The 21,846-nt window shown below is 38.3% G+C and overlaps 4 protein-coding genes across 5 annotated transcripts; 2 read left to right on the top strand and 2 right to left on the bottom strand.

Moving 5' to 3' along the window:
- Nucleotides 1–131: 131 nt before the first annotated feature.
- Nucleotides 132–1,914, bottom strand: LOC143446858 (uncharacterized). The gene is made up of 5 exons (XM_076946702.1): nucleotides 1,187–1,914; nucleotides 967–1,109; nucleotides 678–808; nucleotides 531–597; nucleotides 132–368 (listed from the first exon to the last, which is right to left on the bottom strand). Exons 1-5 carry the CDS (start codon nucleotides 1,258–1,260, stop codon nucleotides 238–240), a joined length of 546 nt encoding a protein of 181 aa, XP_076802817.1. The 5' UTR covers nucleotides 1,261–1,914; the 3' UTR covers nucleotides 132–237.
- A 910-nt stretch (nucleotides 1,915–2,824) lies between these two features.
- On the top strand, nucleotides 2,825–6,235 carry LOC143445534 (uncharacterized). Its single transcript, XM_076944696.1, has 3 exons — nucleotides 2,825–3,402; nucleotides 4,548–4,890; nucleotides 5,158–6,235. The coding sequence occupies exons 1-3, from the start codon at nucleotides 3,323–3,325 to the stop codon at nucleotides 5,317–5,319; spliced, it is 585 nt and encodes a 194-aa protein (XP_076800811.1). The 5' UTR covers nucleotides 2,825–3,322; the 3' UTR covers nucleotides 5,320–6,235.
- Nucleotides 6,131–10,483, top strand: LOC143445533 (cytosolic beta-glucosidase-like). The gene is made up of 9 exons (XM_076944694.1): nucleotides 6,131–6,347; nucleotides 6,613–6,752; nucleotides 7,198–7,373; nucleotides 7,503–7,678; nucleotides 7,961–8,151; nucleotides 8,259–8,409; nucleotides 8,763–8,897; nucleotides 9,065–9,268; nucleotides 9,934–10,483. Exons 1-9 carry the CDS (start codon nucleotides 6,266–6,268, stop codon nucleotides 10,155–10,157), a joined length of 1,479 nt encoding a protein of 492 aa, XP_076800809.1. The 5' UTR covers nucleotides 6,131–6,265; the 3' UTR covers nucleotides 10,158–10,483.
- Nucleotides 10,484–10,495: 12 nt separating this feature from the next.
- Nucleotides 10,496–18,021, bottom strand: LOC143445532 (uncharacterized). Of its 2 annotated transcripts, none has more exons than XM_076944692.1 (10): nucleotides 17,626–18,021; nucleotides 15,825–15,994; nucleotides 15,384–15,629; nucleotides 15,143–15,234; nucleotides 14,570–15,037; nucleotides 14,421–14,474; nucleotides 12,311–14,185; nucleotides 12,111–12,159; nucleotides 11,625–11,683; nucleotides 10,496–11,548 (listed from the first exon to the last, which is right to left on the bottom strand). In XM_076944692.1, exons 1-10 carry the CDS (start codon nucleotides 17,706–17,708, stop codon nucleotides 10,592–10,594), a joined length of 4,053 nt encoding a protein of 1,350 aa, XP_076800807.1. In that variant the 5' UTR covers nucleotides 17,709–18,021; the 3' UTR covers nucleotides 10,496–10,591. The 2 variants fall into 2 exon arrangements, with proteins under 2 accessions (XP_076800807.1, XP_076800808.1); XM_076944693.1 differs by having other exon boundaries at nucleotides 14,421–14,459; nucleotides 17,626–18,019.
- Nucleotides 18,022–21,846: the final 3,825 nt, after the last annotated feature.

Here is a 21,846-nt window from a genome sequence, read left to right as displayed (position 1 = left end):
TCTTTTCTGAGTGGAGCAATCAAATGTAAGTTAACATTGACAACTGGTGAAAGATGGTAAACTACGCATGATTGCAGATGGTTATTTACAGTGTGATGAATCAAATGTTTACAGACACTAGTGCACGAGATTAAAAGTTACACTGCACATTACGTAATTCCTTACAAAAGTAGTGCAAATCCTGACAGTGATTATTGCTTAAGTGCAACTATAGCAGGTGGTCATCATCTCGTAGTCTTATACATGCCAGACACAGGAACAGTAGACCACTGGTTCGTAGCAAATTCCACTTCTTCTTCTCCAATCCAAAACCAAATTCGGTTTTGTTTTATTTGCGAGCCAAAATGGAACAGTTAGCAAAAAATAACCTGCAAAAATTTGAACCTGTGTCATTATAAGCTTTCAGCTAAGGTAGTTGCTTCTGTACCCTATATCTGTTCCTACAGCTGCAATCATGTACTAGCTTGTGCAGTAATACCATTACAAAGGTGTATGACATGGTGCGGCTAAAATATGACATGGTGTATTACCTGTTGTGATCAAAGCCAGAACTGAAGTGACATAGCACCAGTAGTAGAGCTCAGTTGTGGAGTCACTCTGTTAAAGACATTTATTATAATGTCTCTGTCAGCAGACTAATGAAATTAAAAGATGTTTTTGAAAGACTTTCAACTCACGCATGCAGGAGCCTCAAATGTGTAGAAAGCTGACATTAGACCCAGAATTAATGATCCGACACCAAAAAGATGAAAAAGAATTTTAACAATCCTTGGCACAGGATCCATAAGTGAAAAAATGATCGCGAAACCTGTTAAGAACAAAACAATGAGCAGTTTTGTTCCAATTCCACTGAAGCACGGCAACAGCTTCACACAATTCTTATGACGGCCTGTACCATTTAAAACATGTTATGCCGATACAACTAATGTTAAAACAATGAGAACTAAAATTAACAATCTCACTCACCCACTGACATAAAAAGAAAAACAATGCCTGCCACCAAGATATTTAGAAGAGGCTGATCACATGCGCGAGAGGTTGTGGGCAGAGATAAAACAATAAATTCTGGCACCAAAAGAGCTGCTGACAGTAAAAAAACCACCACCCGGCTGCAAAATAACATCTTATAACATGTATAGTTATATAACAAGTGAATATTTTGAGGCAAAACTTCCGTAAAACTTACAATTTGATGCGGTTATTTTGTGGAAACCATTTTGTCAGATGGTAAATGCAGTGTGGAAAGAAGTAAAACCACATCCTCTTGTCTTCTGGTGCTTTTAACTTTTAATATTTCTTTCAACAGCACAAATTTAAAATTCTATTACAAACATCATAATGGGAAAATTAAAGATAAAACATATTTAAGCAGGACTGTAGATGAAGCTTACTAAATTATATTTATGGTGTAAAAATCAAACAAAAACTCTACCTCACTTCTTTACTTCATAGTTTAAAAATTTTTTCAATTATCAGAATATTAATTATTTGGAAAGTTTCCTACTGGAAAGTTTGCTTTTAGTGCGCCGGAGAAACCCGCCAAAAATTGTCATGCAAAAATATGCGCCAAGCCAACCTTATACTTGTTATATAGAATATAGGGCAAAATGGAATATTTGCGCCAGAAAACTGATGCAGAAGCTTACTTCATGAGCCGGTGAAATCATACAAACATCATACAGACTTTCCATTAGGGAATCTCCTTTACAAGATTATTCTATTTAGTTGCATTTTTCTATCTTTTTACACACATTAGGACTAGCTTTTTAAATCTAGTTCCATTAAAGTAACAGCCTCTGTTTACAGACCAATATCTAATCACCTTGCTAACGCTTCATGTCTCTTGGCTTACATTACTAGTTTGGTTATGACAACAGAAAAAAATGAACAGAATTTCGTGCCGCAACAGTATGCCACTATCAAGATATGTAGTTTGCTTACTTGGCAAATGAGGATCTTATCTGAAAAATATCACATGTGGACATAAGTTGGCCAAGTTTAATTCAAATCAAATCCTCGTAAAAGAACTAGTTGTTTTTGGTCCCGGAATTTGACGGTCTGGTACTGTACATGTCATCCAGACTGCAGAGTTTGTCATAAGTGCACTCAATACTGTTTTTCATGAGCCGAGTTTTTCTGCACTAGACCCCAATTTTAATTAATTTACAGATATTGAATAAGTCGAACTGTGTACATTACTGTTTAATTGTGCGTCCAAGCATTTTTGCGAACTCGCACTTGTCAGTTTGGGTTGTTTGGTGCACGCAAGACCTTGCCGAAAGCTGCCTTATTCCAAGCAGTAGGCTATACTCCCAGTTCCGGCATGTCTTGTCTTCATTTAAAGGTATTGATCTAAAACTTCAAACTACAATTTTTTCCTTGTTGACGAACAGCATACTCATATACTACAATGAACTTAGTAGCCAGCCCTATTATTCGTGTAAACTTGATCGCAAAGCAAAACTTTTTGAGTTAACTGCGTGCTTGTTGACGTCAGTCACCCTTAACTACGAATACTTAGCTGTCCCGTCTGAAACGTAATAAATCATATATGTAAGAATTAATGATTTTTTAAAAACGGACAACATCTATGTAACTTTTACCTTTAAAACGAACATAATTTTATATAAACTGATTTACTAAATGTTTATTTATGTAAAAACCTTTGTATTTTGTAATAAGCTGCATATTTTTTGTGGTACTTCATCAACAAGTTGTTACTCATTAAAAAAGTTTTGAAACAGGTTATTCCCCGCTGATGCACATAAACCTTTTACATCGACAAACCATGTTGTGCGTTCACTTGCAAGAATTTCAAATTAGATTTGGATAGAATGGTCAGACACGGCTAATTGTCTGACAATATTTTGACTGTTTAAAGTAAAAGTGTGTCACAACCAATATATTGCACATGTGAGGCAGTAAGCCCCTGAGTGTTTTGCAAGTATTTGTGGCGTTACTTGCTTCATTTGTGTACCATTTTCATTCCTGAGCTGATTCTGTTTTGTGCCTGAAGTGCAGCTGATAGGTTTGAAGCGGCGCTTCGCTTGTTAATTAAGACCTACGCGTTGGTTTTCTGTGGAATGTACTGTCATTCTAGTTTTTCGGCTATAATGGAAGCTTTCCCGTTTGGACGTAACCGCCAATAAATTGTTCTACCTACAGACTATATATAGTAATCAACTTGTGACAAAGTTCACTTGTGTAAAATTGTATTTAGGTAAAGGTGATAACTTTAGTTGCTTTTAGGTGAGTTGCTAGAAAGAGGAAAAAGACAAAATACTGACATATATTTTGCATTTATTTATTTCCTTCAGTCGTCATGGTTGCTGAATGTAAAACATGCAAACAGCAGCAAAATATTATGAAGCGCTGTGTAAGATGCAAAAGTATCTACTATTGGTGAGTAATTGTATGTAAAAGGCATTATTTTTGTTTTAGAAGGCTAAATTCTATTTGGTGGTAATAGCTATACATATTTTAGCAAATAATTGAGCTTTAATTTTACATGGGCTTGTTTGTGTTAATTTTTACCAGTATGAATGTGTAGTACCATATTCTTAAAGTCATAAATTACCCAAAACGTGGAATGGGTAACCTTATCACTTTGCATTGTTTGAATTAAGTGCTACAAGTTAAAAAGAAGCTAAGTTTGTATGTTTGTTCGTAAGTTTGATCTTATGAACTTAACAGACTGGCTTGAACACGTAACATTATTGTGAAGTAGATACAGTGCATAAATTTTCAGATAAAATTATTAATAGAGGTATAGATAGGCATGGGAGCAACCAATGTACATATAATTAACCTAATTACACACTCATTATACAGTTTATTGGAAAATTTGTATTATTGTTTGTGCTTATGTTGTAAGATATGTTACTATGTGCATAAGTAAACTAGATACTAGATACTTGCCATTTACTCTGATCATAATCATAACATGGATATAAATATTGATGAAATTTTCAACCAATCTGAGGTGTTGGTGACTGTCAACTTATTACACAGATGACTGAAGTTTGCGTCTTGCTTTATTCTGGTGAATAAATCTCATATCAAATCATGTGAATAAATCTCATATCATATCATGAACTCTCTCTTCATGACAATTTTTTCCTCGCTTTTGACTCTTCAACTGATGTCCGCATAACGACTAATTTTGTTAACATCTCTATTCATTCAATTCCACTTGAAACTAGAATACAAAGCGAAGTCTTGAATGGAACCGAAATGTCTTAAATACTAAGAGATTTAGTTAGAGTCAATGTGTAATTAATAATTTAATGTAAGCACTGTCAGAATGGAAATATTTGCACACCTGGAAATTAAAGGAAACACTATTATGGAAATCGTTAACATGACACTGGCCAAATGCACACAGGATGTCAATTTCCTCCTTTTGTGATCCATATACTGTGTGCATTTACTGTGTGTACACTGGGAAAAGATGGGTCATAACTGATTTATAGAATCACATTGTTGTACACACAGTTTACATTAAGCAACATTCGTTTTGTGACGACTTAAACTGTTGTTTTTACTAGTTCTCGAGCATGCCAAGTTGAAGATTGGCCAGCTCACAAGCTACAATGTAACGGTGGTCAAGCTAATTCCACAGTAAAATCAGCTGTTCCTGTAAAAGCAACAGAAGAAAGAGGAAAAGAAAATCGTGATAAACTTCCTCAAAAAAGTACAGTGGTGACTATGAAATGTAATCGGAAAAAATACAAGATTTCTGTTACTGACTGCGCTAAAGATGCAATGAAAGTTGTTTCAGAAACTGTAAAAATACCACTAAATAAACTGAAACTCATATGCAAAGGAAAAGTTGTAACTGAAGACAACTTTTCAGCATTTGTATTTTCAGAAGGGTCCAAAATATTCATGGTAAATATCTTCTTGTTTTGATATCAAAACGTTAAGTTGAATGTTTATTACATTTAAATTTAAGAAAATTTGATATATCGATGTTTTTGTTCAGGTATAGCTAAGCTTGCCTTGTGTTTCATTATCATAATGTTCATAGCTTAGGTCTTAATTAGTTAAGTTTTACTAAATATGTTGCCAAAATAAAACCTGAAATTTGTAGTTTTTCCCTAAGTGTTTAAATTCAACATAAGCTCAGATGTGTTCCCTCTGTCCCTAAATTTTCAGGCACTCGGTGAAGAGAGCGAAGATGAAAGTGGACTTCATTCTGGTGATATTGAAACAATCATGGAACAACTTCATGTTGACCGAAACAGAGCTGTGCGTGGATTAAAGGAGTGTAAAGGAGATCTCATTGATGCAATTTTATTCGTTGGTGATAAATTGTAACGGTGGAAGAACCAAAAGAGAATATCTTGGACTCCCCGAAAATGTAACGTGGTCATTGTCTGTTAAAGTTGTGCGATCGTCATTGATCAGCTGCTATTGCAAATTTCCTGTGAAAACTTGAATTAGGATTCAATTTAATTTGTTTTTTTTACAAAATCAATCAGCGATACTGGATATTGTTTAGTTTATTTGCAACTAATTGAAACCGCCCTGCTACTATAGAAACGTAAGAGGAATTTAATTTGATACTTTTGGCTGGGTCAAGCTATAAAAATAGCCAGGTTCAATGATTTACCAAACCTGAAGTGCAATTTTGAATTTCATATCGGTATCTGCTAGGGTTTTGAGTAAAAAAATTCTGTAAATGATTGACCAGCTATTGGTTGTAACAAGCAAGTAGATACTTCAGATCTTGGCTTTGCAAATAACTCGTAGCATCGTGATTTACGGCTGTGTACACCAACGCAAACAATTTTGTTTGATTACTATGATCCGTCTTTGATTGATGGCATTTGTAATTTGTTTACTCAGCAAATTATTAACCAGTGGTCAGTTGGTGTTCGTCTGTGACACCCTGCTTGCGAAATGAGTGGAGTTTTATCAGCAGGCATCTGGTGAGGTCAAGTAGCTCTTAAAGCTTTCCTTGTTGCACAAGGTGACCTGCAAACTTTTATAAATTGCTGACAAGTAAATCTTTAATTCTTGGCAATAAATAGTCTGCATGCTTCGATGTCGCAGTACGGTATTAATTTTGTGACATTGTGTATGAAAGTGTTTTTGGTGTGAAAGATTAATGTTTTTAATTGGATTTTAATAGTATTTTCTACCTTTTAGCAACTTAAAGCTGATGGTGTTATGGAATTTTTATGAATTGTAATACACTTTTATATTTATACAGTGATTTTTTTAATATTAGGTGCAGTATTAGGATAATTAACTTATAAAGATGTCTGATAGTGATGCTATCGCCGGCCATTTCCGTGTAGATTTTATGTGGGGAACTGCCACTGCATCTTACCAGATAGAAGGTACCTTCTATGCATGATAGTTCTGTCAAAGTATGACATACCACATTATGTTTGGTTTCTCTTGGGTATGACACATAAGTGTAATAACTTCACTTAAGTAGGCCGTAGCTTTGTTTTTGTAATTTTAAAATTCGGTGTTATTAAAAGTTTAAATTGGTAATAGGAAGCTTAGCATGTTAGTTTTCAGTAAATATTTAGTAATTATATTTAATAGTGTGTTTATTTAAGTTTTTTAAATTGAATAATTGCTACTTTGCCCCTACAGGTGCACATGACGCAGATGGCAAGTCTCCCAGTGTGTGGGACATGTTCGCCCACAAGGAGGGAGCCATCGTGGATGGTTGCAATGGGGACATCACATGCGACTCGTACCACAACTATAAAGATGACATAGAACTGATCAAAGTAAGGCTTTTTGATTCGTAGAACTAGGTACATGAGAAAAGGTTGATAAGTTACTGCACTCAGTCAGAAAGCTATTGAGGAAATAATTTTTTTGATAAGCTTACCAAAGCGCTTGGTTCTTAGTTACATGTCGTTTTTTGGAAGTATTTAAAGCAGGCATTGTGTTGGGCAAAAATTGCATCACAAGATTTTATACGCCACAATTTTACTTGCCTTGCACTATGTAGATATACACAGTTTTTGTATATATATGTGTATACAAATAGATGCGTATACATCATACATTTTGTTGTGCATGGATATATAATTGATATTTACATATTCTAGTTTTACAGTGTATAGCCCAAGGCGGTATTTCATGGTGTGAGTTACATAAATTGCATCGTAAATTCTTCGTGGTATCTTATCATAAGTAGATGTAGCATTCTCATGCTGTGCTTTTCAGCAAATGAAAAACACGCATTACCGGTTTTCATTGTCATGGTCAAGGCTTCTTCCGACTGCTGATAGTTCAGCACCAAACATGGCTGGTGTCGCATATTACAACAAACTCATAGATGGTTTGCTTGCCAATGGCATAGAGCCTTGTGTTACACTCTTTCACTGGGATTTACCGCGGTGGTAAGTTGGTTTAAATCTCTACAAAAACACAAGCATAAGATTGTGCGAGTGGCTCATGCCAAATGTTGGCCAGTTACAAGTTACTTGCGTTGGCCCTTTCTTTTTTAACTCATTTTATTTTTATTTTAGTCTTCATGACAAAGGGGGATGGCAAGATGATTTCATCATTGAAAAGTTCAAGGAATATGCAAAGTTTTGTTTTGATCATTTTGGAGATCGTGTTAAAATGTGGATCACGATAAATGAACCCCATGTGGTTGCTGCATTTGGTTATGGGTCTGGGATACATGCCCCGGGTGTTCAAGGTCAGGTTTTATCTTAAACAGAACTGGCACGACCACATCATGGCATGTAAAGCTTTTTTAAGATGTTGACTTACAGTCTAAGTTACAGATACGCATTTAAGTCATAATTCAAACTCAATGATACCTGGAGTATTGCCACATTTTTACGATAAACCATCGCTATAATCTACTAGAATCTGGCGTTATCTTTAACTTGTTCCTACACATAGGATATATTCTTCATATACACTGCTCTCTGCAACAGTTTTCTTCCTTAACTTTTAATTTGTTTTTTCACGTCAGACCCAATGTCCGGTTGTTATCAAGTGTCCCGGACAATGCTTCTGGGACACGCTCATGCGTGGAGGCTGTACGACTCTGAGTATCGCGCGAAACAAAACGGCGTCATTTCAATAACGCTTAATAGCGACTGGGCTGAGCCAGCAAACCCCGCTAACCAAGAAGATAAAGACGCGGCAGACTTTTATCTGCAGGTGAAAGAGTTAATAAAGTGTTTGGACTTTGTTATGTGTGTACGTTGTAATCTTGCATCTTATTTACCGCTGTTGCCATTTTCTGTTATGTTCCAATCAACCACCAGTGTACTTTGGGTTGGTTTGCTCATCCTGTCTATGTCGATGGTGATTATCCTCCGAAGATGAAAGAGGCTATCGCCAGGAAGAGCAAGGAGCAAGGATTGGAGAAGTCTCGTCTTCCAACATTTACAGAAGAAGAGAAGAAAATAATTAAAGGTTTTTTGAAGTGATGTCTAAAAACTTTACCAAAGAACTTTCATTTCACAGAAAAGATATTGCCATGCAATGGTTGTGAAATTTTTTGAAATTAATGATGAAAAATTTATCAACCCCTTGTAACTAATGTCTGCTGTCATAGAAATATGATATGTTCTAATTACGGTAAATTTATCCAAATTCCTGTCAAGTATTGTAAATATCGTTTTCATGGAAACGTATCACGCTAAATGAAACTTTTATTTAAAAGTAATTCTTATGAAATTCAATAAGAACTTCCTGGATAAATGTTTATAGCCTACGGAAGAGTTTGTTCTCCAAAACCTGCCAATCTATTTTACACTTTTTACCAGGTACCCATGATTTTTTTGGACTGAACCATTACACAAGTAGGGTGTGTTCTCCAGTTACTGAAGAGACAAAAGCGATGGTATTGCACCCCGATTTAGAGGCTCTGGTTTATCCGAATGAAAAATGGGAAAGAGCCGGTATGTTAAGGCTTTTAATATTATTCCTACATTTAATGATTAACTTTAATGGCTGAAGATGCAAAAATTTTATTGTTCTGCATTTTTGTCTAATTTTGTCTGTCAGTTGGGAATAGTTAAGGAAAATTCATTGTCAGTTCTTTAGTATAGTTATCTCTGTATCAAAGGGTCTGTTTGGCTGTTCTTGGTGCCCTGGGGCTTGCGTAAATTGCTGAACTTCATTGCAAATAATTACGGAAATCCGAAAATCATTATCACCGAGAATGGGTGTTCTACCAAACATCCCCATGACAACCCGGGTGACGTCGCCAACTTGAAGGACGAGCAAAGATGCCGATATATTAAATCTTATTTAAATGAAGCTTTGAAAGGTGAGATAGATGATAATTGGAGTCTGCTGCTACTGTAGCAAGTATAGAAAAACCTTGTTAGTTTATTTTTAAGGCCACGTTGGGCAACATACTTCATGTCATAACAACTTCTCCTGTCGTGCTTTTACCAGAAATTTTCGAAATTAACTTTTCATAACGAGCTTTACGAAATCAATCATTTGCTTAATTTTGCGTCGGTTTTCGGTGACCTCACTTAAACGTACATACCAAGCTACTTCATGGTCGCGATAACTGATTTCATTAATGTATAACTACCTACACGACTTCGGTTGGTTTACGTTGTGGCGAGACTATAACAGGTTATTATACCAGTATTCCCTGGACTTGTGCCTTAGTACTGGCTTTGCTTGGCCACAACGGTCGCCTACGTTGTAGCGATGGTGTTTAGTTTCGTGTTTAAACGTTCACAAAACTGCAAACTGTACTTCAAATGTGTCCTAAGCAATTGTATTACGCGTTCATCGTTTTTGACCTAATCAAAGCTGGTTAGTTGTCTATGGATTATGATTGTCGTTGCCGTCACGTTTCGGCGGCATTCGTTCTCCTGAAATGGACGTACTTCCTGAAGTGAACTTACGTAATCTGTAGCAGGCAGTAAGAACCATTATCGCGCAATCACGTGATATTTCTTTGGTACGTCACAGCTCATCTACTGGATGGCGTTGATCTGAGAGGGTATTTCTTGTGGTCGCTGATGGACAACTTCGAATGGGCGGAAGGCTACACTGAGAGGTTCGGGCTACACCACGTCGATTTCAACGACCCTAAACGGAAGAGGACGCCTCGAAATTCGGCCAAATTGTACACGAAGATCATTGAGGAAAACGGCTTCAGCGCACCACCCGATGTCGCGGACGGCAATATTTGATGTCTATGATCGATTTTTGAAATGTGTTTTTTGAGCGGTGATGTACTTAATTACACTTCCGTAAAACGTTTCCAGTATATCTATGTTTGCGAAGATGTGCCTTAATGTGTGTATTTCCTATTTATGTTTGTAATTAGTGGTGCTGAAACGTGAGTGCTTAGCAGGCCTTTCATCCCGTATTTATTTCGTTTAACATTTCGAACATGCACTTTCGCGTTAATCCCTAGCTTCATGCCGATATGCGTTGTGTTGTATAATGACTTGCAATTTTGAGCGTTTCAATTAACTGAAATAAACACTAACGTTTGGCGTTGTGCCAGCTGTCAGCACAATTGTCCTTGGGCTATGGAATATATTAAGAACATTGATCACACAAGATTAAGAACGTTACAGTGAAATCGAACAAGCGGTTAAAAAACACTTCATCGCAAAACCTATTCTGCCGACGGATTTTCTCCTGGTTCTGCCGCTGCCGGCGCTTCAACTGGCGTAGTGTCCACATCCGCCGCAACTTCGGCAGCTGGTGCCGCCTCCTCGGCAACATTCGTTGGTTCTTCGACTTTCGATTCAGACTCTTTAGCTGCTGCAGTGTCTTCTGCAGTTGCTGGTGTATCTTCTGCTCCGGGAGCGGCCTCTTTTGCTGGTGCTGGCACAGATTCATCTGCTGGCGCCGCTTTTGATGGTGATGTTTCCTCTGCTGGCGCATCCTCCGCTGCTGCGGGAGCAGCCTCCTCTGCTGGTGCCACCACGGTTGATGCTGGCGCAGCTTCATCTGCTGGCACTGCTTCTTTTGATGGTGGCGTTTCCTCTGCTGGCACGGTCTCTACTACTGGCGCGGCCTCTGTTGCTGGAATGGTTTCTTCTACTGGCGCGGCCTCTGTTGCTGGCGTTGTTTCTTCTGTTGGCGCGATCTCTACTACTGGCCCGGCCTCTGTTGCTGGAATGGTTTCTTCTACTGGCGTGGCCTCTGTTGCTGGCGTTGTTTCTTCTGTTGGCGCGGTCTCTACTACTGGCCCGGCCTCTGTTGCTGGAATGGTTTCTTCTACTGGCGCGGCCTCTGTTGCTGGAGCGCTCTCTACTACTGGCGCGGCCTCTGTTGCTGGAATGGTTTCTTCTGCTGGCGCGGCCTCTGTTGCTGGCGTCGTTTCTTCTGCTGGTGCGGCTTCAGCTACTGAAGTGACTTCTTCCGCTGGCATGGTCTTTGTTGCTGGCGTGACCTCCACTGCTGGAGCGGATTCTGCAACTGGAATGGTTTCTTCTATTGGTGCGGTATCTGTAACTGGCTCGGTCTCGGCCGCTGGTGCGGCATCTGTAGCTGGCTCGGCCTCAGCCGCTGGTGCGGCTTCTGCTATTGGCGCAGTTTCTTCAACTGCAATCTTTGCTTCGGGAACCTAAGCAAGAGATACTTTAGTCAAGCGGAGTGGCCTATATTTTAAGCAATCATCATTTAACTTAGCGTTATCTCACCTCCATCTGCGTGGGTTCAGCGGCAGGTTCTTCAGCAGGAACACTTGGTTCTGGGGCAGCTATAAATGAAATCAATTCGAGTTTACTTTTTTCATTTTGATAGCTTGGCGTTTAGGGAAGTAATCTTACAAAATCAACCTATTCCAGATCTTTATCGCAAAGACTGCGTAATTGAAATGGAGATGTCAAGAAAAAATTATTTGCGCTATCGTTTATAGTTCTTTGGCATCAGCGATTAAGGAAGCAAAGGTTTGTGCAAAATAAGATCACTATGTAAGTTTAGGATTCAAAATAACTTTAACGGTAAATTAAAAAAGATTTGCACCGAATCTAGCCCAAGGCGTTAAGTTTTGCGCATGCGCATACGTAATATAATGAGCACGCCCACGTCTGCTGGACTGACAGCGAATGGCGCTTTAGATACGATAAAGCTGTATGATGTCAATTGTAAATTTTAAAGACGTCCAGCAGTAAATCGAAATTCACCTTCTTCCTCTGTTGCCAATTTTTCTGCTGAATCTTCGTCAGTTTTCTCCTACGCAAAATAAAATGTGGCGTCAGTGTCGTTCATTTAATTTAAAATGAAAACACAGTAGACACGCAATGTACGTCAATTTAGCTACAATGGCTTCCCACACTGTTTATTTGCAGAGTTTCTCTCGTCACTGAACACGCTAATATGATACCTCAGTTTGGTCCTTAACGGCTTCCCGTTCTTCAGCCACTGCTTCTCCCGTTTGCACGGGCACTTCTTCTGTTAGTACTGGCGCCTCTGCCTCTTCCAAAGTTACCACTTCAGCTATGGTTTGTTCTTCTGTCACCGTGACTAATTCGCCATAATCAACTGTCTCAACTTCTTCTGCAGATCTGTCGCTTTGTGATACTTGTGTTTCCACAACACTTGCCGAATGGTCTTCGACGGCAGATGTCTCATCTTCCTCAGTAAGCTGTGTCTGTTCTTCCTGTTCTACAACCACTTGAACTGGTGTTTCCTGCTCATCAACTGTCGCCATTTGCTCCTCCTCCAATGAAGAATCTTTCTCCTCATCTTTTACCACTGCATGTGTAGGCTCTTCTGATGCTGCAGTGTTTCGTAACTCTGGTTGTTTCAACGTTTGCTCAGCTTCTTCAGTGGCTGTTGGGTTATGTTCGGTACTTGCAGTTTCCTTAGCTGTAGCCGATTCTGTAATAATCTCTTCGACGTATTTTGTTGCCCTTGCTTCGTCTGAAATCGTAACTTTCTCTTGCAACCTGACGACTGTAGCATCTTCTGCTAAGGCTGATACTTGTTCTGCTAAAATAGTCGCTTCACCTATCAAAACTGGGTTCTCCTGTGCTAGGACTGGTGTCTCTTCAGCTACAATTGGTGCGTCTTCTGCCACTATTGATGTTTCCTGTGTAAAGACTGGTGCCTCTTCTGCTGCAATTGGTGCGTCTTCTGCCACTACTGGTGTTTCTTCTGCTACAATTGGTGCGTCTTCTGCCACTACTACTGTTTCCTGTTCTAAGACTGGTGTTTCTTTTGCTGCAATTGGTGCGTCTTCTGCCACTACTGGTGTTTCCTGTGTTAAGACTGGTTTTTCTTCTGCGGCAATTGGCGCGTCTTCTGCCACTACTGGTGTTTCTTCTGTTACAATTGGTGCGTCTTCTGCCACTACTGGTGTTTCCTGATCTAAGACTGGTGTTTCTTTTGCTGCAATTGGCGCGTCTTCTGCCACTACTGGTGTTTCCTGTTCTAAGACTGGTGTCTTTTCTGCTGCAATTGGTGCGTCTTCTGCCACTACTGGTGTTTCCTGTTCTAAGACTGGTGTGTCTTCTGCTGCAATCGGTGCGTCCTCTGCCACTACTGGTGTTTCCTGTGTTAAGACTGGTGTCTCTTCTGCCACTACTGGTATTTCCTGTTCTAAGACTGGAATTTCTTCTGCTACAATTGGTGCGTCTTCTGCCAATACTGATGTTTCCTGTTCTAAGACTGGTGTTTCTTTTGTTGCAATTGGCGAATCTTCTGTCACTACTGGTGTTTCCTGTGTTAAGACTGGTGTTTCTTCTGCCACTACTGGTATTTCCTGTTCTAAGACTGGAATTTCTTCTGCTACAATTGGTGCGTCTTCTGCCAATACTGATGTTTCCTGTTCTAAGACTGGTGCTTCTTTTGTTGCAATTGGCGAATCTTCTGTCACTACTGGTGTTTCCTGTTCTAAAACTGGTTTCTTTTCTGCTGCAATTGGTGCGTCTTCTGCCACTACTGGTGTTTCCAGTGTTAAGACTGGTGGCTCTTCTGCTGAAATTGGCGCGTCTTCTGTCATTACTGGTGTTTCCTGTGCTAAGACTGGTGTCTCTTCTTCTAAGATTGGTGCATCATCTACCACTGCTGGTACGTCCTGCGCTATGGATGGTTTTTCATCATCTTTCGAAGAGACAACATCATCTGGATCTTTATGTACTGATGGCGTATCCTGACTAGTTACAACCGGAAGTGTTTTTGTGACTTGAACTTCCTCTAACACTTCAACTTCCTTTACCAGATGTCCAGGAATTTCATGTGCTTCGTCAGTGTCATCCTATGTTTACAAGCATTATTTTAAACATTTAACCATAGTCACACGGGAAATATAGTAGAATATCTTCACCTACCTACTGTTAGTTACCAAAAACTACAAACAGAAGCATACACCAAACACTCACAACCATAAACTCAAACACAGTGAACTGACAAAGTACGTAAAGTGAGTTTTGACCTTATGACCTGTAAAAGATAACTGAGTAAAGACCAACTAACTTAAAGCACAAGTTTACCTCCACGTTCATCATGGCCATTTCGGGATCCGTTGATTCCTTAGTAAAAAAAAACTACAATTTCATTTGTTAACAGCAGTTAAAACAAAACTTAGAAGTGATAACAGAATACTGCAGTTACATAACCAGATTTTCTTCAGCAAAATTACCAAGGCTTTGATTTCTTTAAAATTCAACTGAACCGTTGGGATTTTGTCCGTCGTGTCTTCATGAACAAAATCGTACTCTTCACTTTCTTCGTTGTGAGTTGACGCTGCTAATATTTCGCTTGGGGCAGCATCAGTTGCTATTACATCTTCAGAAATAACAGGTTCAAAGCATTCAACTTCTGATGCTTTGAATTCTTCTACCTGACTTTCATCAGAAAATTGTTTTGGTTCGGGCAGTTTTTCTTCGACGTCCTTCGCTTCCCGATCATCCGAAATAACGTGTTTTTCCAGCTCATCTATTTTACTTTGCATATCCGACTCGACTTTTACAGCCTCATCGTCTTGTCCTGCCTCAAACATGGCATCAATGATCGACTCTTTCGTACTTGGATCGTCTTCATCTACATCTTTCTTGGATATTTCTGAGGCATTAGTAACGTCTTGGATGCCTCTGACACCTTGTTCGATCTAACATCACCGCAAACACCACACAAAAAAGGTTTAAGTAAAAGCTCGTCACTGCATTCGTGTTAGTAAACAACAAACCATTTAAACTTACAACCGGTCACTTACCGGCTCCGCGTCCGGTGTTAGTGATTTTCTTTTTTTGAATCCACGGAAACTTGCTTGTATTAAGGTCGCGGCCTTTCCTACAGCGGGATCGTCTAGAATAGCAATGATGGCGTATTTAGACAACGTAATAATGCTCATCGCGTTTTCGTAAATCAATTTTAACTTCGCAACGTAACTACAAAGGAAACGCGAAATAAACGGAAGTAGAAAAATGAATTAGAGTAGGGGGAAAAGAAATCACCTAAATCTGGCATTTCTTCCTCGGCTGCTGGTTCTGGCTCAACAGGGCCGGGTTCCGTTGCTGGTTTGGCTGCGGAATCATCTTCTGCGGGAGCTTCAGCGGGAACTGTGGCGGCTTCTACCACAACAGCTGGAGCTGCTTTTTCTGCTGCCACGACGGTAGGTTGGACCACTTCTTCCGTTGCCGACGGGGAAGCGTCGGTTTCGACAATCCGCTCCGTCACTAACCCGAGGTCATCGTAGCCCTCTGTATAACAACGTAACAATGAAACGCGCTGGATCGAGCAGTCGTAGTTATTTACATAAGAGATACAATGATAAATATTGCGTCTCAGCAAGACAAATCTGTTTTTGTAATGTTGTTTGGGGGGACGCGCTTTTATCCATAAAACAATTTTAACAAATTGAGAGATTTATGCACACAAAAGATTTAGTGGCTTACGTTCCCGTCGCTCCAACAAGCGATTAAAGTAAGCCGCCGAAAATCGGGAAATATTTTTCGGCTGCTCCCTCAGAATTTCTCGGGAAAGATTCTCAAGGAGTTGCTTAAAGCCATCTGGAACCTTCAGCTTGATTGCACCGTACCTTACCGACATTTCGTCGTAATCTATGCTGTAACAAATATATCTTTCAATTAATCATTTAAGCTTACTTAATATAATCAATACCGGTTTTAATGCAACCGACGTTAGATGTATGGGTACGCAAGATAAACGTAGATAAAGGCTGCCAATATTTCACTGGAAGAAATCGTATTTCAAAGCTATTTTTCACTGTTTTTTGTTAACCTCACTTAAATGCGATAACACAGTGACCTGAATTTAACCGAAATTTACCTTCTAATCTAACTTTAACTTTAATAAAACCTAAAATAGCTAAAATCAACTCTTTGTATTAGCATTCTCCTAAGCTAGTCTATCTTTAACAACAGGCTGTGTGATCTACATACGGTGAAATAATCATTCTCATAAACAAAACGTTCGAAATATGCAATATATCTGTGTGTGGTGTAACAGAAGACCATCTCTTTTAAACTAAACCTAGCAGCCATTCGCATTCTAAAACTTTGAATAAATTACTTCATTGTTTGTACAAAATCTTTCTATCGTCCAACTTGTATTGTGAGCACGTACTTAATGAACCTATGCTGACAACTGACAACTTCCCCAATAGTAAACAAATAAAACACAAACTATAAATGATGGAATATTAATTAAATATTTTCACTTTCTAGAGGCCCTGTACTCCACAATGATTTAGTTGTAGATCAAACCAAACTGGCAATACACATTGTTGCCTTGGTGACCAACGTAAACAAACTACGCTATACATTGCCTCCGCTTCTAGAGTATTTGCTCTTTCATTCAAAACACTTCATCCTGATATAGAAAATCTAATAGACTACGATTCTAAAAACTAAAACTACCCTTAAGTTTATGAGATACGCAAATATCTTAAGCATAAGCACTACAAGTGTAGTAGTAAACGATTTAGGAGTGGAATCCCATAAACAAAAGAGGTTGGTATGGTGTTATTGTTCGGCTGGAAATAGAATCGTGCTCTATTGTAAGACAACAAACGTCGAATTACCGAGTCTGGACATAAATCTCTTTCGTTTATGACGCAACGCGTAACCTGGCAAAGCGTCGTTAGTCGGTGTTGCCCTTTCTAAATTTTGAATTCTACTTAAACTTTTTCAAAGCGAAATGACTGTTTCAAGTGAAGCCAACTTTACTACTTTCGAATTTTTAAAAATATTGTGATGTTTAATTTTTGAGAATCGTGTTACCTATGTCGATGTCCCATATAAAGCCTTAGCTGCTATGTTTTCTTTGCTACATTGCCAACATTTTCATTCCTTAATACAGTTACTGCAAGAAAATACGCGACATTTGCGTAAGTTATGGTGTCGCAATGCTTTGACTAAGGCTACACATAGGTCTCCAGCAAGCGGATTTTTTTTTTCAATTATCCAAGCGTGCGAGCGAGATACGCAAAGTAGACTGGAGAAATCTTTGTAAACCCAACCCAACAATGTTTCTCTAAAAGGGCTTTGAAATGATGTTATAACTTTTTTATATTTTCCACCTCACTTCGATACAACACCAGTCGAAATTGGCTGATGCTGTTGTAGTACAGTAGTAGCCTACAGTACTATGACTGCATACTGAATGACAATTGTCGCGTTGTAAGCAAACATCTAAAGTACCGTTGTAAAGGAAAACTTAAACAGTTAAACTTACACAGCTTTCTGGTACCGCCGCCGTCTTCGTCTGCGCGGTACGTCATTATGTTTTTCTTCACCGCTTCGAACTTGCTTTGACATGATGGTGAATTTCGAGTTTCAACAATCAGCAGAAGTAATTGCTTATTGGTAAATATCAGCGTTATTTTTATTCTTCGCAATAAACCCCCCAACCCCTACCCAGTTCTATCAAATTGTGGAATTTACCTAATTCAGTTTTATATCCCGACATAAGGGGGACGAATTTGTATTACTTTGTGATAAATCCTCAACTTTGCTTACCTAGCCTAACATCTTTAAAAATGCCATTGAAAATTACTTGCGTGTCATCATCATCATCAACCAATTGTTTTTCAAGGAATGATCATTGTCAGTCACAATGATGAGTTTATTACGTAATGAATTAAAGGGTTCTGTTTCACTAGTCTATCTCGTATATACTGTTTAGTTAAGTATATAACAGTGCTTCTTAAATTTTTTCAGTTTTGTTCACCCCTACCGTCGACTGCCGCTTTTCATTCACCCTTAAACGTTTCGCGCTACATTAGAATCGATCTCACGTCCTTCGCCTTACTGAAAACACATCAAAAAAACCTCATAAAACAAAATATTAGCTCATATATTTACAACAGAAAGCTGTTTGCCAGTGGCTGGGATGCTCCTGAATTTTAGCAATTATTTTTTGTAAATTGTAAGCGACCGCGTAATTTCGAAGGCGCCAAACACTGGCTGCTGTATTTAACATGACAAAACATACATTGCGCAGATGGATCATGGCTCGTTTCTTCATTTTGGGATAGAAAAAATACGTATTTTATGATCATCATCCTATTTCCTCCTTTTCACTTTCAAAGAGCACTTATTTTCGACGCTAACCTTCCTTTTAAACTGGTGTTTGCTGATCAATGGATGCAGTTTCAGGACTATCTTTATCTAAACAAAGTGTACTTGCACATACTTTTTAGATATTATGCAATTTCGACTGAGCTACAGGTATCAAAGAAAATTAAACCTTGAAAGGTGAAATCACTACCAAAGCTATAATAAGCGCATATCAAAAAGTTAACTGCATTCCTTCTAATACATTCAGTGAATTCTTACACAGCAACGCTGACTAAATGTTATACGGGCAAAGTTGTGCAAATAACAACTTCTTTAAACGATATTGGATGAAAAGCTTTTTATCATTTTTATGATGGTCATTAAAGTTAATTTTTAACTGCGTCCATTCACAACAACCAGAATAGTCCAATTGACAATCTTACGTTAGATTTTTGTTATTTTATGTTAGAGATTTTTAACAGACCCATTCAACATTCAGTATTGCACAACTTCAACTACTAACCGAAATCCATTGTTGGATGAAGTCGTGATACCTGTGGATAAGCAAACATAATGCAAGCAAGAAGGTAGATCAAAAATAATAAACAGAAGTTGTGAAACACTTGACGTGAGTTTTTTACTGAGACTTGTCTGCACCTCGCCTATAGATAACAGTTGTGTCATTTGCGACGGGGGGGTTTCAGTTCGTAATTTGTTTTTTTTTCGCTTATTGCGATGATAAGATTAAAAATATGGTGGATCTTTCCTAAAAGTGGAGTTGCTCACGCGGATCACCTTTATTGCGACACGGAACCTGGCTGAAATAAGGGAAAGGTTATTCTCGTTACATAGGTTAATCATTTCTTAACATTGTGTTTACTTACGGTAGGCTGTATAAGCGCATATTTAAACAAGCCAACGTCATTTCATATCAAGGTTCACAGATGACAACAGCCATGTCAAATACCATGAAAGATTTTCTGTGGAAAAAGGAACTGAGCATAGCGAAATTTTTAAGAGATTGTTGCAACCAAAAAGATGAAGAAAAAGATATAAAAGAATCTGCTAAATTTCTTCATCAACTAGGTCTAGTTTACAAAGAAAGGAGTGAGGAATATGAATGGAGGTTTACTTTCGCCATAGCTGTGTTAACTCTGATAGGAAACTCGCCATCACGAATCACTGCTCTCATACGTAATGCGCTTCCAGCAATACTAACCAGCATACGATTCGCGCTTATACGAAGCGCTGCTCTCATGAATGCTGCGATTGTGAGGAAACCTTCAAATGTTGACGAAATCAAAAAAGATCTTGATAAACTTCATCGTTATGTGCTTAAACTTGCTAAAGTACAACGTGATCACTTTGATGTTGATGCTTATGTCAATGAAGTTGTTCGTGAGAAAATCAAATCGATGAGAGAAGAAACAAAGTTGGCTCTGGATAAACTTAAACATATTCCGGAAGATGTTTCATCAGAGAGAGCACATGAGTTAGAAATGGACAAAATAAACCGAGTTAAGACACTCCAAGATAATATCGCAGCAAAATACACTGATATCATGAAGTCTGTATCTGATAAGTGTATCGAAGTAATGGGAAAGCCCCCGTGTGGATACTGTGTAGCCGGAATGGGATCTTTAGCTCGTAAAGAAATTACTCCATATTCAGATTTCGAACACATCATTTTACTCGATGATAAGTTGTTGCAGAATCACGATGAAAACAAAGATAAATATCAATCCGCGTTGGAATACTTTCGATGGTTTTCGGTTTTATTTCACGTGATCATATTAAGATTAGGAGAAACAATTATTCCAGCAGTTTCTGTTCCATCATTAAATAACAATCAAATCAAGGAACACAACTGGTTTTATGACGCTCATACACCGAGTGGTATATCGTTTGACGGAATGGTTTTGCATGCTTGTAAGTTTCCACTTGGTCGACAGGAAAAGACCAAGAACAAACCATGGAAAACTGAACTTATTAAACCCGTTACGAAGATGGTAGAATATTTGGATACAGATGTTGATTTAAAGAACGGATATCACTTGGGAGATATTTTAACAAAAACCAGTTTTGTGTCTGGATCCAACATAATATATGAAGAATTTTCACGAAGAGTAACTAGTCAAATGCAGACGTCTCAGATGTCTGGTCAAAATGAGTTGCTGAAACAACAACTTGAAGAAGATTTTAACAACTTCAATATGGTAAATCATTTGGACACATTGTCTTTAAAATCCTCATTCAACATCAAACGCGTTGTTTATCGAAGTTCAACTTTATTCATTGCTGCTCTCGGTCGATTTAACTCAATTTATCAGTCGCCATGTTCATGCTATGACGTCATCGAAACATTAAAAGGGCGAGGAATATTTGATTCAGAAACTGCTCATAAATTGGCTTATGCAGTATCCATTGCATGTGAAGTGCGACTCAAGGCTTATTGTTTAAAGGGAAAACAAGACGATATGACCCAGAAAATCTGTTTATTTGACCCTACTGAAACTTTTATATCTGATCTTATTGAAGCAGTTGGAGAAAAATCTATCATCGATTATTTCAAAATAACTTGGAGTTTACAAACAATGTTTATTCATAACAGTTACTACATGGTGGAGCCGGATTTAAATACCAACATATTTATCTTAAAAGCGTTGGGAATGTTTGGAAGACTAAGTAAAGATTGGGAAGAAGGGAAGTATAAACAAATTAATTCTTCAAGCATGGTACGAGTTATCGTCGCCTTGAACAACACACATAAAGACGAATCAGCCATATCAATAGGTAAAACTCTTTTAAATCAGCCACTTAGCCATGGTGGAACTATTGCAACACTGTGTGTTATTGCAAAATGTTTGGTTGCTCTGGGTCGCAAAGACGATGACATTTGCAAAAAGCTGAAAGATTTATCCCAAAATATTTCTCGAAACAATGTTCTCGATGGAAGATGGGAAGCCTCTGAAGCTTATGGCAATTATCTACTTCACGTTCTATTTGATCATGAACAAGCTTTGGGCATCTTCATAAATCTTCAAAGATTGTTGTTAAGCGTCCGCCAATCATCTAACAAAACAAATATTTCCTTACAACTTTTTATTCCCCGAACCTTGCAATCGATAGCAATGTGTTTGCATTACAATGGAAACAACAAGCAAGCAATTAAAAAGTTGGAAGAAATTTTTGAAGAGTACATTCAACCTGAAGCAACGGTAGCTCTTCATGTGGTATTGATTCAAGTATCACATCTACTTCTGGGAGTTTGTTATTACGTTGAAAAACATTATAGCAAGGCAAAAGCATCATTCGAGAAAGCATTGTTACTTCATAAACAACATCCTTGTAAGTACAGCGAAGAATGGTTACCAAAAATCCACATGGCAATAAAATG

Source organism: Clavelina lepadiformis, chromosome 2 (genome assembly GCF_947623445.1).
Source record: "Clavelina lepadiformis chromosome 2, kaClaLepa1.1, whole genome shotgun sequence".
In the NCBI taxonomy this organism is placed as follows: domain Eukaryota; kingdom Metazoa; phylum Chordata; class Ascidiacea; order Aplousobranchia; family Clavelinidae; genus Clavelina; species Clavelina lepadiformis.
Note: the sequence above shows the minus strand (reverse complement) of the source record. Positions and strands in the feature narration are given on the sequence as shown.